This window comes from Struthio camelus, chromosome 5, assembly GCF_040807025.1.
Source record: "Struthio camelus isolate bStrCam1 chromosome 5, bStrCam1.hap1, whole genome shotgun sequence".
Lineage (NCBI taxonomy): Eukaryota > Metazoa > Chordata > Aves > Struthioniformes > Struthionidae > Struthio > Struthio camelus.
In genome coordinates, this window is record NC_090946.1 from 15,118,602 (window position 1) to 15,142,071 (window position 23,470).

At 40.5% G+C, this 23,470-nt stretch overlaps 1 protein-coding gene across 27 annotated transcripts in view; it reads right to left on the reverse strand.

Annotated features, from left to right (window-relative positions):
- Positions 1–574: 574 nt before the first annotated feature.
- The window catches only part of PPP6R3 (protein phosphatase 6 regulatory subunit 3), a 64,094-nt gene continuing 41,198 nt past the window's right edge, over positions 575–23,470 (reverse strand). For 10 of the 27 annotated variants that reach the window (XM_068944587.1, XM_068944580.1, XM_068944590.1 and 7 more), the window contains 10 exons: positions 21,879–21,965; positions 18,974–19,071; positions 16,737–16,791; positions 15,878–16,008; positions 14,802–14,920; positions 13,202–13,355; positions 11,700–11,806; positions 10,607–10,757; positions 7,473–7,595; positions 575–3,664 (listed from right to left, as the gene is read on the reverse strand). In XM_068944587.1, coding sequence (XP_068800688.1) covers positions 3,613–3,664; positions 7,473–7,595; positions 10,607–10,757; positions 11,700–11,806; positions 13,202–13,355; positions 14,802–14,920; positions 15,878–16,008; positions 16,737–16,791; positions 18,974–19,071; positions 21,879–21,965 — 1,077 coding nt within the window. In that variant the 3' untranslated portion in view covers positions 575–3,612. Of the gene's footprint in view, positions 3,665–7,472; positions 7,596–7,910; positions 7,929–10,606; positions 10,758–11,699; positions 11,807–13,201; positions 13,356–14,801; positions 14,921–15,877; positions 16,009–16,736; positions 16,792–18,973; positions 19,072–21,878; positions 21,966–23,470 lie in introns of all 27 variants that reach the window. The other 17 variants (XM_068944603.1, XM_068944600.1, XM_068944604.1 and 14 more) reach the window with 4 other exon arrangements.

Consider the following 23,470-nt stretch of genomic DNA (forward strand, 5'->3'; position numbering starts at 1 on the left):
AACTTTTACTCCAGTTTCCATTTCTGGCACAGGAAACAAAATGCAGACACTTATAACAAAGCTTGAAGCACTCATGCTACATGGAAAAGAGACATTACTATTTTGAGACAGTCAGAAGTGATCTGTTTAAGTATATTAATAGAGCCATCAACTACATACAACACTTCCTGCTACAACTGTGCAAGATGCATGTCAGAAAACAAAATCATCTCCAAGGAAATTAAACCTAATTTCAACAGGGCAATAACTTTATAATGAAAGATAATAACTGGACCTGATTATTCCTCCAAGTAACTGCTCTTAAACCCTCACTGGAATTCACACCCCGAATGAACGTTGTACAGGAGTTTCCACAGGAGTATGCAGCTGATACAATGCAGAACCCACTGTTGTTTAAGAGGTAGATACAAAGCTTCCTACTAGCAGAAGGTAGAATAGTGATTGTTTCAAGAGCATGGGATACATTTACAAAGCTGTAATGAAAATGTTTTTACCATCCTGTTGTCTTCCCAGGGATTACCTACCCGTTTGCTGAACAGGGCAAAATAACAATATATTTTTATTAAATAAGCAATCAAGCCAAAAATCTTATACTTTAATTAAACAGAAGAGTTCTGCCATGAAATCTTGTACAAGGCTTACAATTAAAAAAAGAAGAAAGAGCTGGGGGAAGGTTTGCACTGGTGCAACTGGTCAACAAGGCAAGATTCACCCTCTGCTATTTAACAAAGGGACAGATCTGAGAAGGCAGGCAGTTATTGCTGGTCTGGCTACTCCTGCCACACGCTCCTGCTTAAATAAAAACCCTCTACCAGAGAATTCCCAGAGGGTTAAATCCATCATCATCCTTGGACATCAACTGAAATCAATACTCCTCAGTTCTGAGTGATGACCCTCTAGCCTTTTCAAAGAGCATTTGAAATATTATAATACATATATTTCAATACCAAAGTAAGCTTATTTAATCCTAACTATGCAGCTAAATATGCTATAGGAACTCAAGTCTGTGCAAAAATATTAGAGCTTAGTCCATTTTACAACTGCATTACAAAATCACATTTAGTAAGACAACAAGTTCTACCACAAGTAAATTGAATGCGATTAAAACAGGTTGGGTAACACTGCTGTGCAGAAGAATTCTCCAAATACCTCCAAACCTTCCTCAGCCTACATTAGCAGCATAAAGTGTTGGAAAAAAGAGGGGGGGGGGAGAGAGAGAGAGAGAGAGGGGGAGAGAGTGAGAGAGAGAGTGAGTATGTGTGTGTGTGTCAGGGTGTCCCCTTCCCCCACCAAAGCTTTCCCTTCAAGTTCAGGATTCCTCCTCATACAGGCAATAAAAAAACCCCCAAGTCTTTGTACTTTGTGCGCAAATCATACCATAATGCCCCTCAGAACAAGCTCTCACACATCAAACCCAGGTTAATCTCAGGCTTACCTCACATCCTGCACATGTTGTTAGAACTCTAACAAATGCAATAACTAGGATGAACCCTCAAGACCACTGGGATAGGCATTAGGTGGGCCAGCCTGGTTGCCTCCAGTGCGCTGTTTAAGCAGAAGACAAACTGCACTGAAGAGGAAATTCCACTCAACAATTTTCCCATTGCCACTCAACTGATGTTACAGCTCAGACACAGAAAAAGGGGACAAAACATCCCCCTTTCTCATTCTTGAGCACCAGCATGAACTGGGTAGTGGGCTGATACTACAGTCCATGAACAGAAAGAAGAATGAACCTTAAGAGACTTTGCCAAACAACAGGCCACAGGGCTCAATATGGGGAATTTCCACCTGGTTTCCAATTCCCAGCTGAAAGGAGTGAAGTGGTTTGGGCTCCAAAACAGCTTGCTCAATAGCAGACCAGAAAACAGTAAGAGCACAGCTGCCAACCTCGCTATCTTCAGTAGTACATTAAAATATTCAATGCTAATACAAATATTTTTGGCAGAGCTGATCTGGAAGTACTTCTGAATTCAAGAAGGAACAATTTGCAAACTCAGTGGATTCTATTACTTATGCAAAATTAAAAGGGTAACCGTGGTTGCCTCTTGTTTTCTTCCTCCATTTTCATACAACTGATCAGTTTATAACAGCTTGCAGTGACAAATCCCATTGAAGTTTGCTGAGGGAAATGCAAGACAGGAAGAAATAAGGGCAATGCCATTATACATTTGTTTTTTTTATTTCTGTACGCAATGTAATGTTTAGGCACGTTGCTTGGGACACTTTCTAAAATAAATCATTGGCCATTGTTTAGAGTATCCTTTTGGCTTTAAATACTGGTCAGGAAAACAAATGATGTAAAAATAAATGAATATAACTATTACAGAAATAAAAATGGATTTGCATCTAAAAGTGCAGGAGGTGAAGTACTTTAACCCTTTCACCAGACAATGTGGCAATATACAGTATATTGCTTCTGTTTGTTTGAGAAGGCTGTTGGAATTTTACACTGACATAGAAAATTATAAATTACACAGAATTAGTTTCCATAATCACTATATATATATACACAAACCAGCTGTGAAAAAACTGGTTTAGAACATACAAATGAAAGCTTCACACAGATCAGTACAGTGAAAGTAACAATTAACATGCTCTGCTGCCAAAATTTGTATTAAAAAACCACTATATACTTTTAAAATGCATGTACTGTAATTACATTAGCAGCACGGGCATTTCATTTACTTGACTTGTCTAAGAGGATTACAGCGTTTTAAATACGCAGATTGTTCTGAAATGTTCCATTGTATAATGCTTGGTATTAAAGTAAATCTTGGTGAATGGGTTAAAAGGCAGGTGAATCACTTAAAAAAAACACAACAAGCCATGTGCACTTCAAATATTCTAGTGTTTCACCTGTAAGGTATTGTTTCAAGCAAACAAGACTTAACAGAACATATGGCTTTACAGTAACATCAATTTGTCAACTAAGTTGTAGCAATAAATACTTAAAAACTCTACCAATAGACTTACATTTTTGATCTGTTTTAAACAATACAGAAAACAATTACCAATTAAAAAACCTGTTGTAAAATGCTGAACACCAAAAATTCTTATTTAAATCACTTTTGTAAGCTAAAACAACCAAAATAACATTTATAGGGCATTTCAGTTCTACAATTCTTCGCCAACCTGGAAGAAACATGAGTTCAGTTTTTTCTTTTTTTCTTTTTACAAGGTGAAAAATGTATGAAAACTGCTAAATACTTTGGTCACACTAATTGTCAAATAGTTATGTCTCAAATACATTAGATTTGTGTATTCACTTTTTTTTATAAAACTATTCTTACAGCCATTTTAACTATAGTAACACTACTGTCATTACACGGGTGGCAAGATCTTATTTCACAGGCCACCCATTATTTAGAACAATACAATATAAACATACGCAAAAATTATTGGTATTTCTCAATGTGCAATATTTTTACACTTATGAATTTCTGTACAATGTCTTAAAATCTAGAATATAAATGTTGCTGGTCCTGATCCCTTGCGAAATTAGTGCAGCAGTGACTGGCTTCAACAGGCTCTAGATGAAATCCTCAAGAAACACTCAAACCCCTGGATATCAGTTCATTTTCTTCGGCCAACAGCAGTAGACATCACATATCATACAGGGCCATTAACAGAAGTCTCTCCTAAAAGGGTGCGCTGATCAGTCCTAAGAGGCCAAAAAAGGATATAAGTGTGCAAGAAACAAGAAGGGACCAGAATAAACTTGGATGAGCTCAAAACCCACCCAAAATCATGCATCACAAAAGTCTTTTCAGACTAGAACTCTACCAAGTTGGAAAGAGGGAACAAGCAGCTAACACCACTCTGGCCCATTCCTCTTCTTGAGGCCAGCATTACCCCTTCATTGCCTAATTAAGCATAGCACTTCAAATCAACGAAGCACGCCAGTGAAGAGCGCTTGATCTTTATTAAAGTTAATTGAAAAAACTGGATGATCTCTATAAACACAGATACCCTCCTGAGAAAATCGCTAAGAAAAGCGCATTTCTGATACTTTTCTGCCTCTTATTCTGTCAGGCAAAACATGATACCAAGAGTACTTAAGATACTTATTTTCAAATGCAAAGACATAACAAAAAAAAGGCGTTTAAAAATTGCTTTTGTTACTAATCCAATCTAAAGCTGCTGTTTCACAAATACTTTGAATTTCAGTCCATTAGTGTGAAAGGCTCAGGAAGCATGGAAAGAGAATAAAGAGCAAACCTGCAGGAGTGAAAAGAAATACAGAAGGCTGCGTACTGTTGTTTAAGAGCAAGTTCAGCACAAACATGCAGGCTCACTTGCTCCTAGGCTAATGCAAATGAAGAGATCAATCAGCTGTGCACTAAGAATTTCAAGGAACAAAAGCAAAAAAATCCTCAACTTCCATTCAGTGCATCTCTAGTGAATGCATTCAGAGACTTCCTTTAAAGACTAAATACCATTTGGAACTAAATATGAAGGAAGTTACCTGTAACTCCTGTTCTCTGATGGTGTACATCACAGAGAAGCCACACTCTTGGGTCCGTGCTCTACATGCACATGACCAGCAGGAGTCCCCTAGCTAAGTCTTTGGCTGCTAAGCACTAAAAACACTTTTTAAAAAAAAAAAATACATACACATTAGAAAAGAGACAAGAAAGCGCCAGACAAAGTTAAACACTTTGGAGAAACCTGGAAGGTAAGAGACAAGTGCTGCATGGACAGGAGGCCTGGCAGTCCATACAGCGGCAGCAGTTAAGTCATTTACTGCCAACTGGGGGGGGGGAAAAAAAAACAAAAAAACAAAAAACAAAAACAACCCCACACACTGTGACAAAACAGGGCTCCTAGCAGAGATGGTTACTGCTGGCTATCAGCCAAAGACCTACCTAGGGGACTCCTCGCACCAGTCATACATGCATGGAGCCCCAAAAGCACGATGAAATTCATCTAGATATTCATACTGCGCTCCCATGAGGATCTGCTGTGACAGCCACCTTTAGAGAAAGCACCGAGCTTTGCTGGAGCCAGCAGGGTTCACCGGAAGGAGTCCTGCAGAGATTTACAGGGAACTCAAAAGCAATCCCAGCAACTGCTAGCTACGAGAGCCCTCTGCCGGTTTAGAAAGGCAGCCCGTTCCTCATGAGGCAATCGCCTAGTATCCAAGGCCTTTTTTCTTCCCTACAACGTAACGCTTATCAAGATAAGCGAATATCCTCTTGATAAAAATAGTACCTTCGGAAAAAAAAGGGGCTGTGAAAGTGGGGTCTCTGGGTTTCCCCGCTTTAACTAAAATATACAGGTTTTTCATTTAGAATCCGTTTCTTGGCTAAATTTATGGAAAACGTCCAAGTAGAAAGTTCTGGTTTGCAGAAAAAGGTAGCAGCATTCTAGTGGAAAACAGTACCACTGAGCTAAAACACACCTGCTCAAATGGGTCACAGAAGAACAGAATCTGAACTTGGTCAAATAGCTTGGCATCTTTCTTAAACAGTCTGCACAAGGGATAATCGCAACATGCAGCAGAGTTCCACATTAAAATATGCATACCGAGAGCTATACTCAGTCTTTGCCTATAAAAGCATTGCAGTTTTGTCTTCAACAGTAAACTAGGTGTATAAATACAGTGTCCACGTAGTCTTAAAAATGATTACTTCTTTCACAGAAGACTTCCACACCTTTGTCAGAAATACCAAGTTTTTCAAGTAACAGTCAAAATCTACAGAAGTTGAAGAAACACCACAGCTTTGAAAATTCAACTAGTTCATTACAAATTGAAAATACACATTCAGAGTCATAGCCCTGTTTATACTGCAAAGCAAAACTGACTCCTGGAATTGCTTTTAACTAACTATAATCCTCTCTCCCTTCTCACAAACCCTCAGCTCTGATGAGAGGGCAGCAGGCACAGCCCTGACACCCCGTCAAGCGCTGCCACGCTCTGCCCTGCGGGCAGAGCAGCAAAGCCCTACGGATTGCTCAGGGTATAGGGGGGCAAGTACACAGTATTTGTTCTCCTTCTACGTGACTTTTGAGGCAGCACAGCTCCTCTGGGCATCCATGGAGCAGGAAACTGTACTGTACTTGTAGTCTTAAAACAAGAAGTCAAGCTTGTGGGGTTCCACTACCCTGATGTGCAACAAGACGTTATTTCCAGTAGGAAAACACTAAACTCTTGTCTAGAGATTAATTACAAAGAATTTTGAATTTGAAGTGTTCTAGGAAATGGGAAATGAAGCTCTCCCCACCTTGTGTTGAGCTGCATAGCCCGGGTGGACTAGCTGACCACGTTTCTGCCCTCAGCAACGAAGCTGAAAGCTACTTCTGTCAGATGCGGCTCCGACCTAGCTCCCAAGTAAGGTTTGCAGGGAACACTGTCTTCAAGGATGGTGGCCTTCTCATCTAGATTTAAGTTCTTCACTATTTTAGGCTTCTGAAGGAAGTTTAAGATGAATCCTGCGCGAGAAGCACCTAGTTTTCTCCCCTCACTAAAGTCTAGAAAATAGCTCAGATGTGAAAGACTTGCATTAAATCTTTCTAACGCTTGGTGATTAATCTCACTCTATGTGCTTTTGACTTTAGTGAAGCTGTACTACATTTCAAGGTGATTCTGACTGCTTCCGATTTTCACTACAACTTGGCAGGCAAAAACAATAAGCCAAAACAAGTACTTCAACATGAAACAAAACAGGAAAAAACACTACCAGTTGCCTTTTCTGGAGGAAGCAGTCCTACTTCACCATTTAAAATAAACATTTACGTTTCTCTGTTTGGTGACAGTACCCTCCGGAATTGTATCTTGAATTACTGTTCTCCGAAAACTGCACTACTAGCCAAGCTGCCAAGGAAAAACGTCTTCATTTCTTTCCTCCGACAAGCATGCTGAACAATCCAGGTTGCTCCGTATTTCAAGAGGATTTTATTTGAAACAAACGGCTTACATACTTTGAACAGTCTGTCCAAATCTACAAGCATTCAGATTAACATCAGATAAAGACAAGGGTACAAACAGCAACTCACTCAAAATTAGAAGCAATTATTTGACTGGCCACAGTCAAGTGTAACTTAAGGCACCATTTCCTTTCCACATAGCTGCATTCATGGATTCCCCCAACTGTTCTGTAGTTAGAAGAAAAATAGCCCTAGTTTATGTGACTTCTCAGGACAAAGTCAAACAATCTGCTAAACTTCCCATCCCCCTGAACGCACTTTTCACAATTGTGCCAAGTCGCTACTCCAACTCCTAATATATAATCACAACACAGAAAGAGGATATTTACAACATCCTACAAGACAAGGTAAATAAACTTCACAACTCAGGAGTATCTGTAAAAAAACACTACTTACAAGAGTTTTATAAAATAGGTGAATTTAGAAGGAATTAAACTAGAGCTGATCAAAACAGACACGAAGGAGTCTCTTTCCATCAGCCCTATTAGAAAATCACGTCCACTGCTGCTCAGAGGATTGAAAGCACCCTTGAATGCAGTTACCTCTGCTCTGGACTGCTGCTAGTAGGCTGTAGAGTAGAAGGAGCCTCTTCCGCAACCTCTGCGTTCTCCTCCACCACGTATTTACAAGAAGCATCCTGCGAGGTAGACAGTTTTCCTTCCTCACTGAAGAAACGAAACAAATTATTTAGTTTTCATTTTAGTTACAGGGACTGTCACACAACAGTATGAAACTGGGAGAAGGGTTTGTATTTCACATGCAAATGGATTTTGATTTATGACTGAAATATGAAGACCAAGCAACATGGCTCTGGACTTTGCAAACATCCAATAATGCACTGGTGTTCACATCCATTAAAATTTGACTGGAAAAGGAGGCAGGAAATGCAATGATTACAAATAAGATCAGAGAGGAAATAGGGAAAGCGTGTAATGCCTGAAGCGGTAAGAATCACAGTCACGATCCTTTACTGTACATACCGATAGGATTTCAACACTCTGAAGCCAGAAGTATGCAATATGGAAGGAAAGAGGTATAAAAGATTTTCAAGATTCCCTTAGAAACTGGCATCAATAAAGTTTGTCCATGAAAACAGAGGAGCCAGGTCATTAACTCAACATCACCTTTATTAAACTCCAACACCTCCATAGTGAAATGAAACAAGCATGTTAGGCGGGACTGACAGCAGCCCTGTTTCACAAACCTCCCCTCTCAGGGCCAAAACCAAATGCAGTTCCATGAACAAGCAATACATACACACTAGACAAGATGCGACTTTGTAACTAGGCAGGCTCAAGAGCGCTTGGTAAACGCATGCTTGTGTCTTGCCTTTAAAATGAAGCTTTTCTGCCTCTCTATCCCACTTCCCCCCCCCCCCCCCCACCTCCAATATACCACTGTCACCACACTAACAGTCAAGTTTGGCTGTACATCTACCAGGAGCCTGACATAAGGTAGCTCTAAAGAAAGCAAAAGGATCAATCTTTCCTCTCTGTAGCAACAAATCTACATACGTAAAACATCATGAATATTTAAAAAAAAAACTATCCTCTGCTGATTTCTCTTATTATTTTTTGGAGTTTTCCTTTCAACAGATCCTTTTTCCTTTCAACTGACCTTCCTCTCCTCCAACATCTTCTTAAATATTTAAATAACCTATTAAAATATTCTTTTGCATTGCAAGTTCTCATCAAGATCCAGGTTTCTGGATACACTTTTTGTATTTGTATTTTTGTATTTGTTCAAAATACCAGTAATACTCCCTGCGGAAACTCTGGCTGGGTAGTCATCCCCTCCACCTCCTGCCTTTATTATTTTTTAAAAGAGGAAGTTTCTAGTCTCATCCTTCCTTGCTTCATTAGGTTAAAAAAAAAAAAAAAAACACACACACACACAAAAACACAAAACCAAAAAACCCACCCACCCACAAACCCCTCCACAGTTTTCTGCAAATTAACCATTCCTACCTACCTTATGATGCTCCCTTCCTCCCAACATTGACCTCATAACCACTAATTTTTTTATTGGCAAATATTTAAACAAAACCCAAGGACAGGAGTATCCCACTTTGCCAGGTGCAAATCCCCCCAGTGAAGATCCCAGATTTGTAGTCTCTCCCTTTCCACCTGTGCATCCTTCTAACTGCAGGAATCCAAGTGCTGACCCCTCCGCTCAGATAAGTAATTCCATGAAGGGAGGCAGGAGCTGCCATCACGTATTACCTCCTAACATTAACTTAGCCTTCCCAGCCATATTGGAAGCCACAGAGTTTTGAAGTGTGTGTGAACTGAAGCAATTTAGGAAGGCAAAAAATCTAAACATCCACCAGAATAAAGATGCAAACAAAAATACTACCTGAAATAGAAAATAAACTGGGCAGAAGATGCATCATTTATTCGAACACTAGGTCAAAAAGCCACTAAAGGTTCATGCTACGTCATCATCACATCCCTCCTCTAAACGGCTGTGGTTCAATTCCTCTAACAATTCCGTTAGATTTATAGGCACAGTGCCTATAGAGAGAAACACTCTCCCCACCATACTGAAAACACCTGAAGTTAATCAGGTGCTAAAGGGGATTAAATATTTGAAACCCAATTTATTGCTTGTGTAGTTAAATGGATGGAAACAAGAGTGACTGAATGTTGTTGTTATGTTTCAACTCCTGAAGCATCCAGAGCTAACAGCAGTTACCTACTACCACAAACAGGGGACGGTTAGAAGTGAAATGAATTTAAAAGGATGACAGTCGTCTTCTGAGATGGATTAGTTCTTGGAAGCAACTCCCAAGACATAGGGTTGGTTTTTGTCTTCAAATTTTAAAGCTGGAAAAGGGACAGATACTAGGAAACAATTCTGCAAGAGTGAAGAGAGGGCTGGATACCCCAATGCTAACAACATATTTAATCTCTCAAGATGGGGAAGAAAAAGCAGCTTCAAGGAACATAGTCAAAAAGATCTGTGCCGGTCAGACTGATTGTTGCCTCAGTTTTCCTAATGCTTTGATACGAAAAATAACTGTTGGATCACTTCACCTAACACCTAGCATACAAGATAGAAATACATTTTATTCCCATACAAGGGCCATCGCGTCAACATACGCCTTATGGCGAGTAACCATGTTATAAGATCACCACTCCTAAGTCAAACACTTTGTATCAGAAGTTACCAAAATTAAAAGGTTTGTTCTTTCAGTTATTCTAAAATTCTACCTGCCACCTACAGTCCAGAACAAATTTGACATCATCACCCACACCAGTATCAGCTATCACCCAAAGGGTCGTGTGAGTTACTCTCAGGAGCAGTGCCTGGTGGCCTTCTTGGATGAGGAAGATCAAATTCCAATCTGAAAACCAACAACTCTGTGCAAAGCTTGAAATGCTTTGGCTTTAATGTGTGAAATACATCAGGCTTAAAAGTTATCGCAAAGCTAGCCACAGTCTTCTGGGCAGCTTCATTTAAAACCTCTCAATGCATATTAAAGCGTGATAAGGAAAACTATGTTCCAGTAACTAGAATCAGAAGTAAAGTTGTAGAAGGTAGTTATTTTGGAAAAAAGTTTCCAGTCAAAGCCTTCGGAATTATTACTTGTACAGAACTGTTCTTGAAGACAGGTAACGTTACATCAACGGTGCTTATTTTAAAAGGGTAGAAGACAATAAAGGGGTATTCTCACCTTTTGAAGACAGCTGTTTCAGTTTTAGCATCTACAGTAAGGCTCAGTGTCTCCTTCATGCTGCCGTTCATTACTGTTTCAGTTACCTTGTCTGCATTTTCTGCATCATCCTCTCCATCTGAGCTGGCCTCCATAGCAACACTTCCTGGGGCTAGATATCAAGAAGCACTTCCGTGTTATGTTTGTATTTCATGAGCAAGCAGAGGATCCAGTACAGCTAGAATCAGTTTTTCCTGCAGCTTTGTACACTTCTCAAGTCTTTCATTACACAGTTACCAGCTTTCTGCAGCTTCCCACTGTACACATACATACTGCATAAGTACTTCTTACAGAGGGTTTAAGGAACGCCCCCAAACATGCCATAACTATTGTTCTTCCGTTTGGCAAGCCAGTTAGTGGTTTCGATTGGCAACGGTTACTGAAATAGGTTTGTCTGCACAGGAGATTAGTAGAATTAGTGACATAGTTTTCTGTAGGGTCACGATTACTGCACAAGAAAGTCCACACAGTCAAGGTACAAAGTTGCTGATAAATTTTTGAGTATAGACAAGCCTTAGGTTTGAAGTCCAAAGAGGCTGGACTTCTCAGCACTTCCTGTTCTGTGTGCTAGTAACACATGCAGAAAGTTAGTTAATACAGGTCTGGCCTTTAATCAGTTCACATACGTAGGGAAGAAAGAATGAGAGTGTGCATACAGGGGAGTAAGTGGGAAAGGAAGGAGCAGGAAGGGGAGATTTGAAGCTACAGGTCTACTGCCACACAGGAAGAGACTAGATGCCACAGCTCTTCCGGGGCATCACTTCAGCTAATTAAGCACTGCCACAGATGAGGCGTCTCTAATACGCTACAGTTAGCTTCCATGTAATGCTTTTCTGTTCACGACATAAAAGCATTTTTAAGACAACAGTACCACCAGTTTGTTTTAAATATGAAAACTGAAGTTCCGATTGCCTTTGACAAGTCATTTTCATTATTTGGCAGAACAGCAGCAGAGCCTGAGAGGCCTCAGGAGACCTGCATTTTAAAGTTCAGGCAGGTCTTTCTCAGGCACAACTCTTACTATCAGTTTGCTTGCACGTTTAAGTGTACTTACTCTCCAGCTGTGTTGCAAGAGCAGTTACGTTTGCACTCAAGGGATCCATGGGCTCAGCGTTCGTTTCCATTTCCACAGGAGAATTACTTCTTAAGGAGTCTTTTGAACTTCAAATACAAAATAAAAACAGTTTTAGAAACGTTTCTCAACAGTGGAATGAAACTTGCTCTTAAAACAGTATTTTTAGTTCTATCACAGCTATGAGATGTAGAACTCAACTGGAACTAAATGATACCAAGACTGCTACAAATTTGCAAAGGTGCGCTAAGCACAGAACTTGGGTAATGCAAAAAACACCAGAACTGAGCTCGTTGAGCATTTGTTTGGTTGTATTTTATTTTTGTCTGTTGTGATTAAACGTAGTAGTGGAAACTTCCTGGCTAAATATGGCATACCAAGTATTCCTGGCTCCTCACAACATGTTTCTAACATCAACTGTCTTTTTGAGCACATTCTCTTTGGAACCTGAAAGATCCAAAGATAGTTTTCTGCAGAGACTGCCAACACAGTCCTCTATCATCACCAACTGCAGAAGTGAGTTTATACTGCAATTTGCTTTTCTAACAGTATCTACAGAACAGTCACAAGTCATTCCAACAGAACCCAAAGGGGACATCAAGTTTTGACCATTGAAAACACTTAATTCACTTCTCCCCAGTTACAGAATAACGTCTTTTCTATCCACTAATGCTGCAACTCCAAGTCTTCATTTTCCAAACTAATCATCATCTTTTTTGTTTTTGTTTTTTAAAAAAAACAACTTACCTGCCCCAAACATGAAACAAAACACTGCTTTATGGTGGAAGTCAGAAGTGTTACTGGACTATAAATGAAAATAAGAACAGTAATTCATAGTTTTACGTGCTTCCAGGCAGAAGCACAGAGGCAATGCTTTTCTGATTGGAAGAGATATTTGTTCTTGACTGCTAACGTTTGGCAAGTCAAGATTTGTACCTATAAGGTTAACTAGTGACCTCCTCATCGCATCGAAAGTAACTAAAGTCATCTGTACAGTGTTCAAGCCAAAAAAGGAAAGCTTTTGTCAGGCATTCTCAAAATACTGCAGGGCAGCCTAACCTAGGTATCACGCTTGCAAAACCAGGTGGTTTTCAGAACACACTTGGTTCTGGTTTTTGGGTGTTCGAGATCATCACAGACATTTTGTGGCCTTCCCATTCCATGATCACATCCCTTTCTTGAAATAAGTCAATAAATAAATATCACACCCTAGTATTCAAGGGCCCAAACATCACTGGAGAAAAACCTACAAAACAACAACTCTAAGACAATGGCACTTCAGGGTCCACTCACCCTACAAAAAGCAACTATGTTATAACCAGATCACACAAAGTTCTACTGTTATACGGTGCCCCCCTTCGGGCACCATACACCCTGTACTCCACTGAAATACTGCAGCACAGGCTCGGGCAGAGACACCCCAAATGGCAGCTTCCATTATATATGGCACTTTAGAGCTTGCCCTGAATCACTAATGTTCTTACCTCAGGGACGACGTGAACTCTGAAAAGGAAGCCCAGCCAGTTTCTTTTGCTGGCATAGGTTCTTCTGTACTCCACACATCAGACCCAACAGAGTCCAGGTTGGCACCGTGTGCAGTCTCCATAGGTACGTCAAAGTTAGCTGACCAGTTCGGTGCTAAAAACAATCAACAAGGTCATTAGCAACAGATTTCTATTAATAGCATGAACACACATATCCTTAATGTACCGATTCTCTATACACGTCCCAAAAAAAGCAGCGCAATTCCTAACTATAGACTTTAACACACATGCAGAACTTCTCTGTATGCTGTCAAAAAGTAAATGCATTTCTTAAGAGAAATTCTGCTGGTAAGGCAGAATTTTAATAGCAGTAACTCACAGTACTCTGCAAGAGACAATACAACTCATCTGAAGAACACAAACAATTAACCATATTAGATCCTAAGTGTAATCCCACTTTAATCTTTAACCTAAAAGTCAACATTTATCATCTCCAACACTAACTTCTAAAATAACAATACATAAACTTTAAATCTTAAGAATTTTCATCCCTTATTCACCACTTCCTAGGCACATTTTCCTCCACATAGGAGGAAAGTGAGCGAGCCAACTTAAGTATGGACACACTAATTTCTCATGCACTAACAGCACTGCTAAGTTCAAAAAGACCTTAAGCTTTTCTGAAACTCTAAGTATTTATTGGGATTTTAATTCCTGGAGCAAATTTGACTTAAAAGCATCTAATTTAGGATAGGTCAATTCAGAATACTTCACCTACCCAAGGGAGATGTTTTTGTCATTAACACTTACATACAAAAAAACAGGCTGAAAAGGAAGCTCTGACTAGCAATTAGAAATTCCAGCCCAGGCAGATATGTGAGGAGACCCACATGGATCAAAACTTGTTTGACACACAGATGCCAACGACACCAATCTGACAAAAGAAAAGAAAACCCTTAACTTTTCCTTCTATTTTAATTTTTATTTCCTTACAGTCTATATAAAACCACCACACAGGCTTATTTACCTACAGATGTTGCCAATTTAACTAAAGCCTGTTTAGTCTACTGTAACTTGTATGTGAAAAGTGATGGAACTGTTGTAAAAGTGAGTGAGTTAAGTTTCCATGTAAGAGTCTGATGCACATCTTAAACATAGGATTTACACATGAAACTAGACCAACCTGGATTTGTTGGCTTGTTTGGAAGTCTTAAGAGAGCACTGTAAGGTAGAAGTTGGTCTGAAAGGCTTCCAGTAAATGTAACAGTATTTTAAGCGTTAAGATGACTAGCCTATCAATTTTGTAGGCATTCAAAATGGGTCAGTGTTCAAGTTGCATCCTTCTCCTCTTCCCCCTTTCTTCCCCCCCCCCCCCCCTTAAGAGGAAAAACCTGAATTTTGGAGAGACTACTGTAATTTGACTGAGGACACGTAAGGATTTCAAACTTCAATATTTGCATGCTCTCTGTTATCAGTCTTTACAGTAAACAAATAAAAAATTTTCAAGATGGCTGAAATAAAAAAATTAAGAGAACAACTACAAAACACTGCTAGAGCTAACACTTTCTGTAACTCAGCAGTTTGGATAAAAGCTACCTACGTTCATTTAAGTCTACTTCCATTTTGTCCTCTGTATTGGTATGGGATTCAAATAAGTCTTGTTTCGTTCCATCCTCTTCTTCAGAGTCCGTACTTTCTTCACTGTCCGTACTGCCCGAACTTAACAACAACAACAAAATTGTTTATATTTGTGATTAGGATCAGTCACACTGTGGTTTAACTTTGTTAACTGCCCTGGGCACAGTTAAACACTGGTGAATTCGAGAGGAAAAAAAAAAAAACACCCTACAACTATCAATTCTGAAAGATTAACTGAGTTATAATTCATTAGCTGTTAGCATCCCCCTCCCCCAATTTCAGCCCCCAAGAAACACGGTTTTAGATTTTTCATTTCATCCTGTAGAGAGGCGTTTTCTTCCCTCTCGTAAGAGAAGGGAAGCAGATTGTCATCACCGCTGCCGTGCAAAAGGAAGCAGAAGAGGAGAGTAAGGAGTCAGACCAACGATCTCTGAACAGAAAAAGATCTGTTCGCTCTCTCCCTGCTAGATAGGCACGCGCCAGAGGAAGCGCCTAAATACAAATTTTTTTCCCCACACCATCTAACAAGACATTGCTCAATTTATTTTGAAATCTGACAACCAAGCCAAGTGTCCCAGGATACGGTCCAGCCCCTCCTAACTACACACTTCCTTTGAACCCACTGGAAGTCTCTCCCCTCCCGGAGGGCACCACTGGCACCACCAACACTAACACCGAGGTAACGTCAGAAGATGAAGATGCCTTTGAACCACGTCATGTTTGCAGCCATGACACAAGGAGGCAGGAGCGATATAAGCAATCTTGTGGAGAAGTTTCCAGCTACGTGCATTCAGAAGGCCTGAGAGCTATGAGAGCTGAGGTACTGGAACAACTGAATAGGCAGGAGAGCTGTTGCTGCCTTCTGCAGATTAAAGCTGGAGGAGATCCTCACTAGGCCCAACCCTCTAATCATTTCTCCAAGACTAACCGAAATATTTAGTTATGCCAGACAGTCTTTGTGTGAACCTGAAGCAGAAGATGTACTCAGTAGTGATGGTTTGCTATAGTACTGTCTGGATAAGAGAGGAAAAGAGTTACCTGGAACGCCTCTGGGATTCTGGTGTAAATGCAATATGTTTTTCTTCCCAGATATCTTCTTCATCAGAGCCACCATCATCAAACTGCTGTATCCGCTCCTTACAGCATGCCTCAAACAAGGCTATATTACCCTAAATATATATAAAAAAAGAATAGACTCTGTATCTATGATTATCTAATACTATTTATTTCGGTAAGCAATTTGGAAACACATAATGACTTCTATTACAAGATAATCTTAACCCTGTCAACAAAATGATTTCTCAAAAGCAGTAAAAAAACCAGATTGCCTTGACAACTTGAAGCTTGTCAATAAAATATTCAGTGGTGCTTGTTCTAGCATTTCCTGCTAACACATCGAGTGTGCCATCATCCAAAAACAGCTTACTTGCCACTCTTATATATGATGGAAGCTTGCAGAAGGCTATCAAAGAGCTTTTCAGATTATTTTCTGTAGTGCGATTCACTTCGGCTCCACAGACAAGTTTCTAGGATTAAACCCTGTCCTTACTTCCCTGTCGCCACACTTTCACTGGAAGGCTGAACCAGCTTCCACCCAGAAACTCACGCGCGTGGTCTGCACAGATCAGAGCCAAGCCTGTTCCCGAGCCTGGCCACGCAAATTAGAAGCGGTTCTGTTTAACAGTGACCACAAAGAGCAGCCATAAAGTTTCCCAATGAGAAAATCCCATGCTACAGGAACAAGGTAAGGCAGCCATTTTCCAAAGACGACATATCATAAAGGAGTAAGTATAACATCAACCACGACCAAAACTTTGAGGTCGTGTGGAAGTTTAAAAGGCAGCAATTGTCCTCTTTCAGACACTGGAGTTGTGAGAGTATAGGAACACATACTTACACTTTCATTCGTATTGAGAGTAAAGTTGATATCTGACACCCGATCAAAAGAAACACTGCAAAAAAAGCAGAGATATATGCAATAAAACAGAAAAAAAGATGATGTAGAAACAAAGACATTTCATTTTCAGAAACCTTAAGTTTCTCATTTTCTGACAATCTAAAAAAAAAAATTAAAGACGTAGTAGTTTTCAACACAGAAAGAACAGTCAGCCTCTGCATTGAGGAGGCCCAGCATTCACGTGTTTTTTCTAACTGTGAAATATTTTATTTAAAAGTACAAAAGAAAGATGTCTCTATCCTGTGATTAGCTGCATGGACATGTACTGTTATGCACTGGAAAAAAGGCAGCAACTGGACCTAAAGGTCATCTAAGCTGACTACTCACTAGCATGACACATCTCAAAATCCTGCGGAGATCCACACGAGCAGTTCTGACTTCTGCTAATTGATTTCACCACTCTACAGAAGGATCAGCTCAACAAGAGGCAAAGTGAAAAACACAACACCAACTTCCATTTCTTAAAGAGAAAGCTGAAGATCTTCCATTATTTTTAAACCAACCACTGAACAGAGGTTAGCCCTCCCCCAGCTGAACACTAAATATTAACGCCTTTAAACTCTTCGTATAGGAAGCCACCTAAAGATTCACCAAATGAACAATAAATGTGTTCTATATTAAAAACTGCATTAAGTAAACTAAGCCTTTCAGGGAAGAAAGCAGCAGCAGAGGAGAAAGAGGCGGGAAATTCTACCAGACTTTCAGAAGAGTTAATACATTCTTTCTGTAGCCACATATAGCAGCGCACTCAGCTGAGCGCGTACAATTCTTCCCTTAATCCTCACTGCATTACAGACCAATTAGGGAACAAGGCTAAGTGATCTACAGAATTGCAACCGTAATGACTTCTGATAGGAATCAAGTTCTAATTCAATCATTTAGACAATATCCCAATATAGAAAGTTATCGGAATCAGAGCGCTGAGCTAGCGTGCAAATTCCTGCACACCAGTGAGCAGATAATCGCAGCTGCAATTGATTCTTGCACAGACAGGCACACACACCTTTAAAGTAAGAGGCACTTCATCAATAGCTGAATTCAACCAGTATGTGCATTAGCGTACCTACCACATTCCTCAAGAGATGTGCTTATACAACACTTTGGTGAGCTTCTTTCCAGTAGGATCACGTGCTACTGAAGGCCTGATCCTAACATTTCTCCTCCTACACCCCCCTCCCCCAAAACCCTCCTGCTTCTAATCAAGTTAAACAGTATCTTCAGTTGCTTTCCCTCCCTTCCCCACACACCTGCCTCTCTTAAGGGCATATCTCTTCATCCATAGCCTCAGCTGATTATGTGATAAAACCCCAGCTATTAACTTCAGTTAATAATCACCTACTGATACTGCCTTACAGAAAAGCACTGTGTCGTAACCACGCTCATAGCCACGCTACCAGAACCGATTTTACATTTAACTCATTTGCTCGTCTAGAAACCACCTTCAAGTAATACATTTTACTCTTTCTAGCATCCTAATCCATGAATTCTAGTCAAGTCAAAATCAGTTTTGTTTTCAGCAAGTACTCCCATTCATTCCCTTTCCATTACTGCATCAGCTTACTTTGAGCTGAAAAAAAAATAAAAAGATATACTTTTTTTAAACCGGACCAAGACCATTCTCATTTCTCCTTCGTTTACTCTTAACTGTAGAAATCTGTCTGAACTGCCTTGCCCTTAAACCAAAGGGAGATTCATGATGCCCTTCTTTTCTGTAGGAAGACAGTAAGGAACACTCATGGATGTGTTGGCCCTGCCATCTTTTCCAGGCAAACTTAAAAGTAGAGCTATACATCTGGTCTGGTACGTAGATTCAGAGGCAGGATAGCTCTGAGACACAACAGACAACAGCTGAAGTGCCCCCAAACACGGCAACTGTAATTTAGTTACTTAATTCACGAGCGCTGTGTTCCCATGCTGGCACAACCCGGGCATAAAAAAAGAAAAAGAAAAGAAAGAAATGAATAAGCTGTTGCTTTCCTCTCTGAACTGTTCAGGGAGGCTCTTTAAGAGCACTCAATCAATTTATGCACACAGTTGGTACAAAAAAGACAGGACTCATTAGTGGCTGCTCCACATCAATAAAGGCTGCTGTTTATCGTCAAAACACAATCAAATACACAATAAAAAAAGAAAATTCCCAAGACTATAATCAAAGCCAGCGTAAGGTTAATACTCACTTGCCGATGTCATCTTGATCAGCAAACTTCTCATCGTTGAAGCCAAACTGGTCAATAAAATTGGACGTCATTTGTTGCATCTGATAATCAGAAAAGGCCTGGCAACCCCAGGACCAACGACAGTGATATAATGATTCTAATAATACTCTAAATACTATTTGCCCATTTTGCTCCAAAGAAATAAAACCCTCTCTAATCTAAACAAAGGACAGGAAAAAGATTGGTCTTAACCTTTAAATTTTAAGTGGCAACACTGACTATTCACCTACTTACATTTACTGATTTGAAAGCCAGCCTAATAGCAGCTCTTATTAAGAAAGTTAAATCTCTAGTCTAATCACGTCTCAGTCAGCACCTTTCCAAACGCACCCCTACGGATCAGGGAAATAAGACAAGGTCCCGATACAAGAGAAAGCTGGCTTTGTTCTTATTAACGTGAAATTATAAGCCATAAGATCTAGGGAAGGGGATTCTATATAGAAACTAAAGCATAGTTGCATATTCATCATTTAGTTATCGCTAGCGGTACCAGCCTCAGGCACACGCACCAACAGCCTCTTTTTCAGCATCCAGAAGAAATTAGTGGGCACACTAAAAGAAAATTAATGAGCAATCCACATCTCAACGCAGTGTCACTGACTCAATTCCCCCCTCCTTCGCACCACCTTTCTTTTTTTAAATAAAGATGCCAGTGAAAACTTCCAACAGACTGCAAGCCTTAAGGCATGTAATAATGGGTAAATACCCATTAAGAGATACATGGGTATAGTCTCATATCCATAACCACCGTTTGTGTCCCTTACTTTCCAGGACTAAAGCTAAAATCATCATCCATTCCTTAGAAACTTTTAATGGTGTTACTTCCATGTGTAAAGTTAACCAAGGCTAGGGTATTCTAGCAAACATGGCTACCACGTCAACTCCCTCGGTTTCTTGCCCAGGCAGGCAAAAGGATATAGTATACAGGCAAAGCCTTTAAAGAAGGTGATGAAAGCTGAAAAGGGTAAATACAGAAAGAAAAAGAGAGAACGGACAAAGAAGCAGATTTGGATTGTGGCATGAAGAGGGCAGGAGGAAAACGAAAGAGGACAGGAAAGGATGAGGTGTACAGCAAGATGCTACCAGGGCTGGGAAACCCTCACACAAGCCCCGTGAAGGTAACTACCGGGCACGTAGGCACACAGCGCTACGCAAGGACAAACCGCAAGCTCAGGTACAGCGTTCAGATGTGACAGTTAACTTCTCAAAAACTTCAGGAAACAATACTAACACGATTGCTACAGGAATACTACATAGGTAGACAAGCAGTTACTGGCTGCCCCTATAAAACCAAAAAAACTCTTTTCTAGACTGCTACTGAGCTCTCCTTCCTGTGAAGTATATCGACTATTATGGATGATAAAAAGCTCATGTGGCTGGAAGACACGAGCAAAGGCTCCGTAGGAGAAATACAAAGCAACTAAAGAAGTTTAATGGGCTTGTTCCACCTTACAGCACAAGGTGTAGCCATATGAATACCACTCACCAGGTTAAACACAAGTTAGACATGAGGCTCCTGTCATCAGCTGGTTATGAAACTAACGCTTGGCAAACAATAAACCAAAGGTGAATAGGTTTCTAAGGTCCCCCCCCCCCCTTACCAGTTTCCTAACAGGGGCACTTAAATCTTGAAAAGTCTACCTCCTTTTCCCCTCCTTTAAATACTGGTGCATGCAGGGTATTAGCTGAAGTCAAAGAAACATGAATGAGTTTGTGTAACTGGATAACGCTTGAAGCGACTTCAATACATTTCCCATCAGTGATTTATCTTGTCCAGTATCTTGCTTTCCTCACAAGACAACTTACACAACAGTAGATTTCACTATCCTAGCTTAAAAATAAATGCTAAGAAAATGGTGACAAACTTTAAAGATATAGCAGTGGACCATCTGCATTCCTCTAGTAGGTGAGCTACCTGGAACTGCTATGACTGCTGTGACACAATAGATCATTAAGGGGGTGCATGAAAAGCACAGATGTATTTAGATCTTACTTTCTCACTAGAGCTGCTACAGAAGGCACCCAACCTATCAAGTCTATATTCAGGGGCATCTTACATGTGCAAGATCACTGAAACAGATAAAAATGGAACAACAGAACGTCTTAAAACTAGAGCCACCACCCCCAATTCAAACTTAATAACTACTTTTTATAAAAGCTGTAGAAGATAAAGTACAAAAGTCAGTTTCGGTGCTCCAGACTACATAGTCGCAACACAGCTTTTAGTATGAGCTAAAGATTAAAATAAGATTTTCGTTATAACCCAGCTGTTACTGCGTTCTGCATTACAAAACCGCACCCGCAGTCCTGTGCTCTGTGGCTATGCACCACCAGCTCCCGCTTTTTCACCACTAAGGGCAGAACTGAAGGAGACTCATATTGCGGACAGGACAGCGCTAGTAGAAAATCGCTGTCCTCCTCCGTCAAAAATGGCACCAACATGCTTCATAGTCAATCACCCCCCAAAAACCCCAAACATGCCATCACCATATCAAATACTGCATCGCCAATTAGCAGGCTATGAAGCCATCAGAAATTCAAGCCGGGCACAGCTTAGATTGAAGCTTTCAGTCTGGCTGATCCCCAGAGTCTCTTGGCGTTCCGACTTTTTTCTTAAATGAATAAAAGAGTAGAGATCTGCACACGCAGCATGAGCAAAGACTAAAAATCCAAAGGCATGCCAAGGTGCTGCGACTTGCATTAAAAAAGTCACCTCTCTGGGTTGGACAAAATGGTTCTGTGCGTGCACACAAGTGGCTTTTTATGCTTTAGATTCGTATTTGCTTGTGATGGGAGTGAGAGTTCCACTAAAGAAATATTTTTGCAAAGAAAGAGAAGCTTATGCCGTCAGAAGAATCCAACTCACCTGCTGCAAGGAAGAATCCTGCGAGAAGCCAGTTTCTTTAAAATCAATTTCATCGTCACTGGAAGAATGAATGTGGCAGGTAGTAACCTACACAAAGAAATTGAGGCGTCTACTTAGTATGTGAGAGAAGCTCAGGTACACCTGCAATAGCTGGCTGAATCTTCGATTTCATCTCCAAGAGAGAAGAGAGAATCATTTTCCGTTTTTCCAACTGCCATACCACATAAAGCAGTGCCAGGAATATTTCAATGCCATCATCCCATACCTAAGCACTAGGCACCCAGTAAAAACAAAAGCAAAAGGTCAGGCTACTTTAGAATGAGCGTTCAGCGTACAGCAAGTCAGCCCTGTGGCTGACAGCTGGCTAAAGCTTGCATCTTGTCTTTTCATTGCAAGATACAGAGTGAACGACAAGTGAATTTGGAGACTCACTGAAATTCTAGATTATGCAGGGAGAACCTCCTCCTTTCCCGTATGCAGAGTGCACAAAAGTTAAAGAGAAACTGTCTTAGATATATGTACAAAAGAGAGTTCACTAGACAGAGGGGGGGAGGGAATCCCTCTTCCAAAAATATATAACCAATATTTACTTGCAGAAGTAAACTTGGAGCTGTAGCAACAGCAACAACTGTTTTAAACATTACTCTGAAAAAGGCAGATTTGTTTTTTTGGTGATCTGAGACAGAACCAGGAGGAATAGTCTGTCCAGCCATGCTGCTCCCTAAGCGACATGTTCCAAGAAGGACCCATCCTCCATCAGCACAGGACTCCAGAAGTAGTTTTAGCTGGGACAGCAGCAAGCTAAAGTACCAGCTGACCCTTAAGACGTACTCTCCGAAGGACCACTAGTACAAAGCAAGTTTACAGCTGTCGGTTTACACTGTATTATACCATACTGCATTATGCCGCCCGCCTCTAGAACTCCATGCTACAGACTCCCAAATGAACTCGATCGGCCAGTGGATTTTTTTTAAAACAACAAAAGAAAGTCTATTCAAACATATGGAACATGCAAGACTTCATACAAGACCGACCTCTTTCTACGCTCCCACAAATACCACAGGACAACACTGCAGTCAGGTCACATACGCAACAGAGGTATATCGTCCTTCTGTGCTTCCCTTCTCCTTCAGCGCAACACTTATTTAAAAGCTACGTCATTTCAGGTGTTTTTCTCTCGCATATCTTCCACTCTGCCTTGCATGAGGATTTGCATACTAGACCTAGGCTGACCTCAAAGTAGTGAGGTTTATGAAGTAAACGACAGCTCAAGTTTAACACTACCTTGGTGATGAGGGGCAGCAAGAACAGCAATACACCAAATCTCACGAAGCCTGCACCTTTTAATGTAATTATATAGGGCCGTTCACCACAACTTAAGCAATCCTAGAGACCTTAGCATTGGCACACTTTTAGAGGGCAAAACGTAATATATCTGCTCCTTCTACAACTGCAGCTTGTTGTGGGGGGAGACTAAGCCACATACGCTCCCCCAAGCTCTCTCTACAAGGCAACAGGGCACGAAGCCGTCAGATGACGACTTACTGCTTTCGTTTCCTGACAGCTGCTGTACTTGTAGCATAAACCCGAGA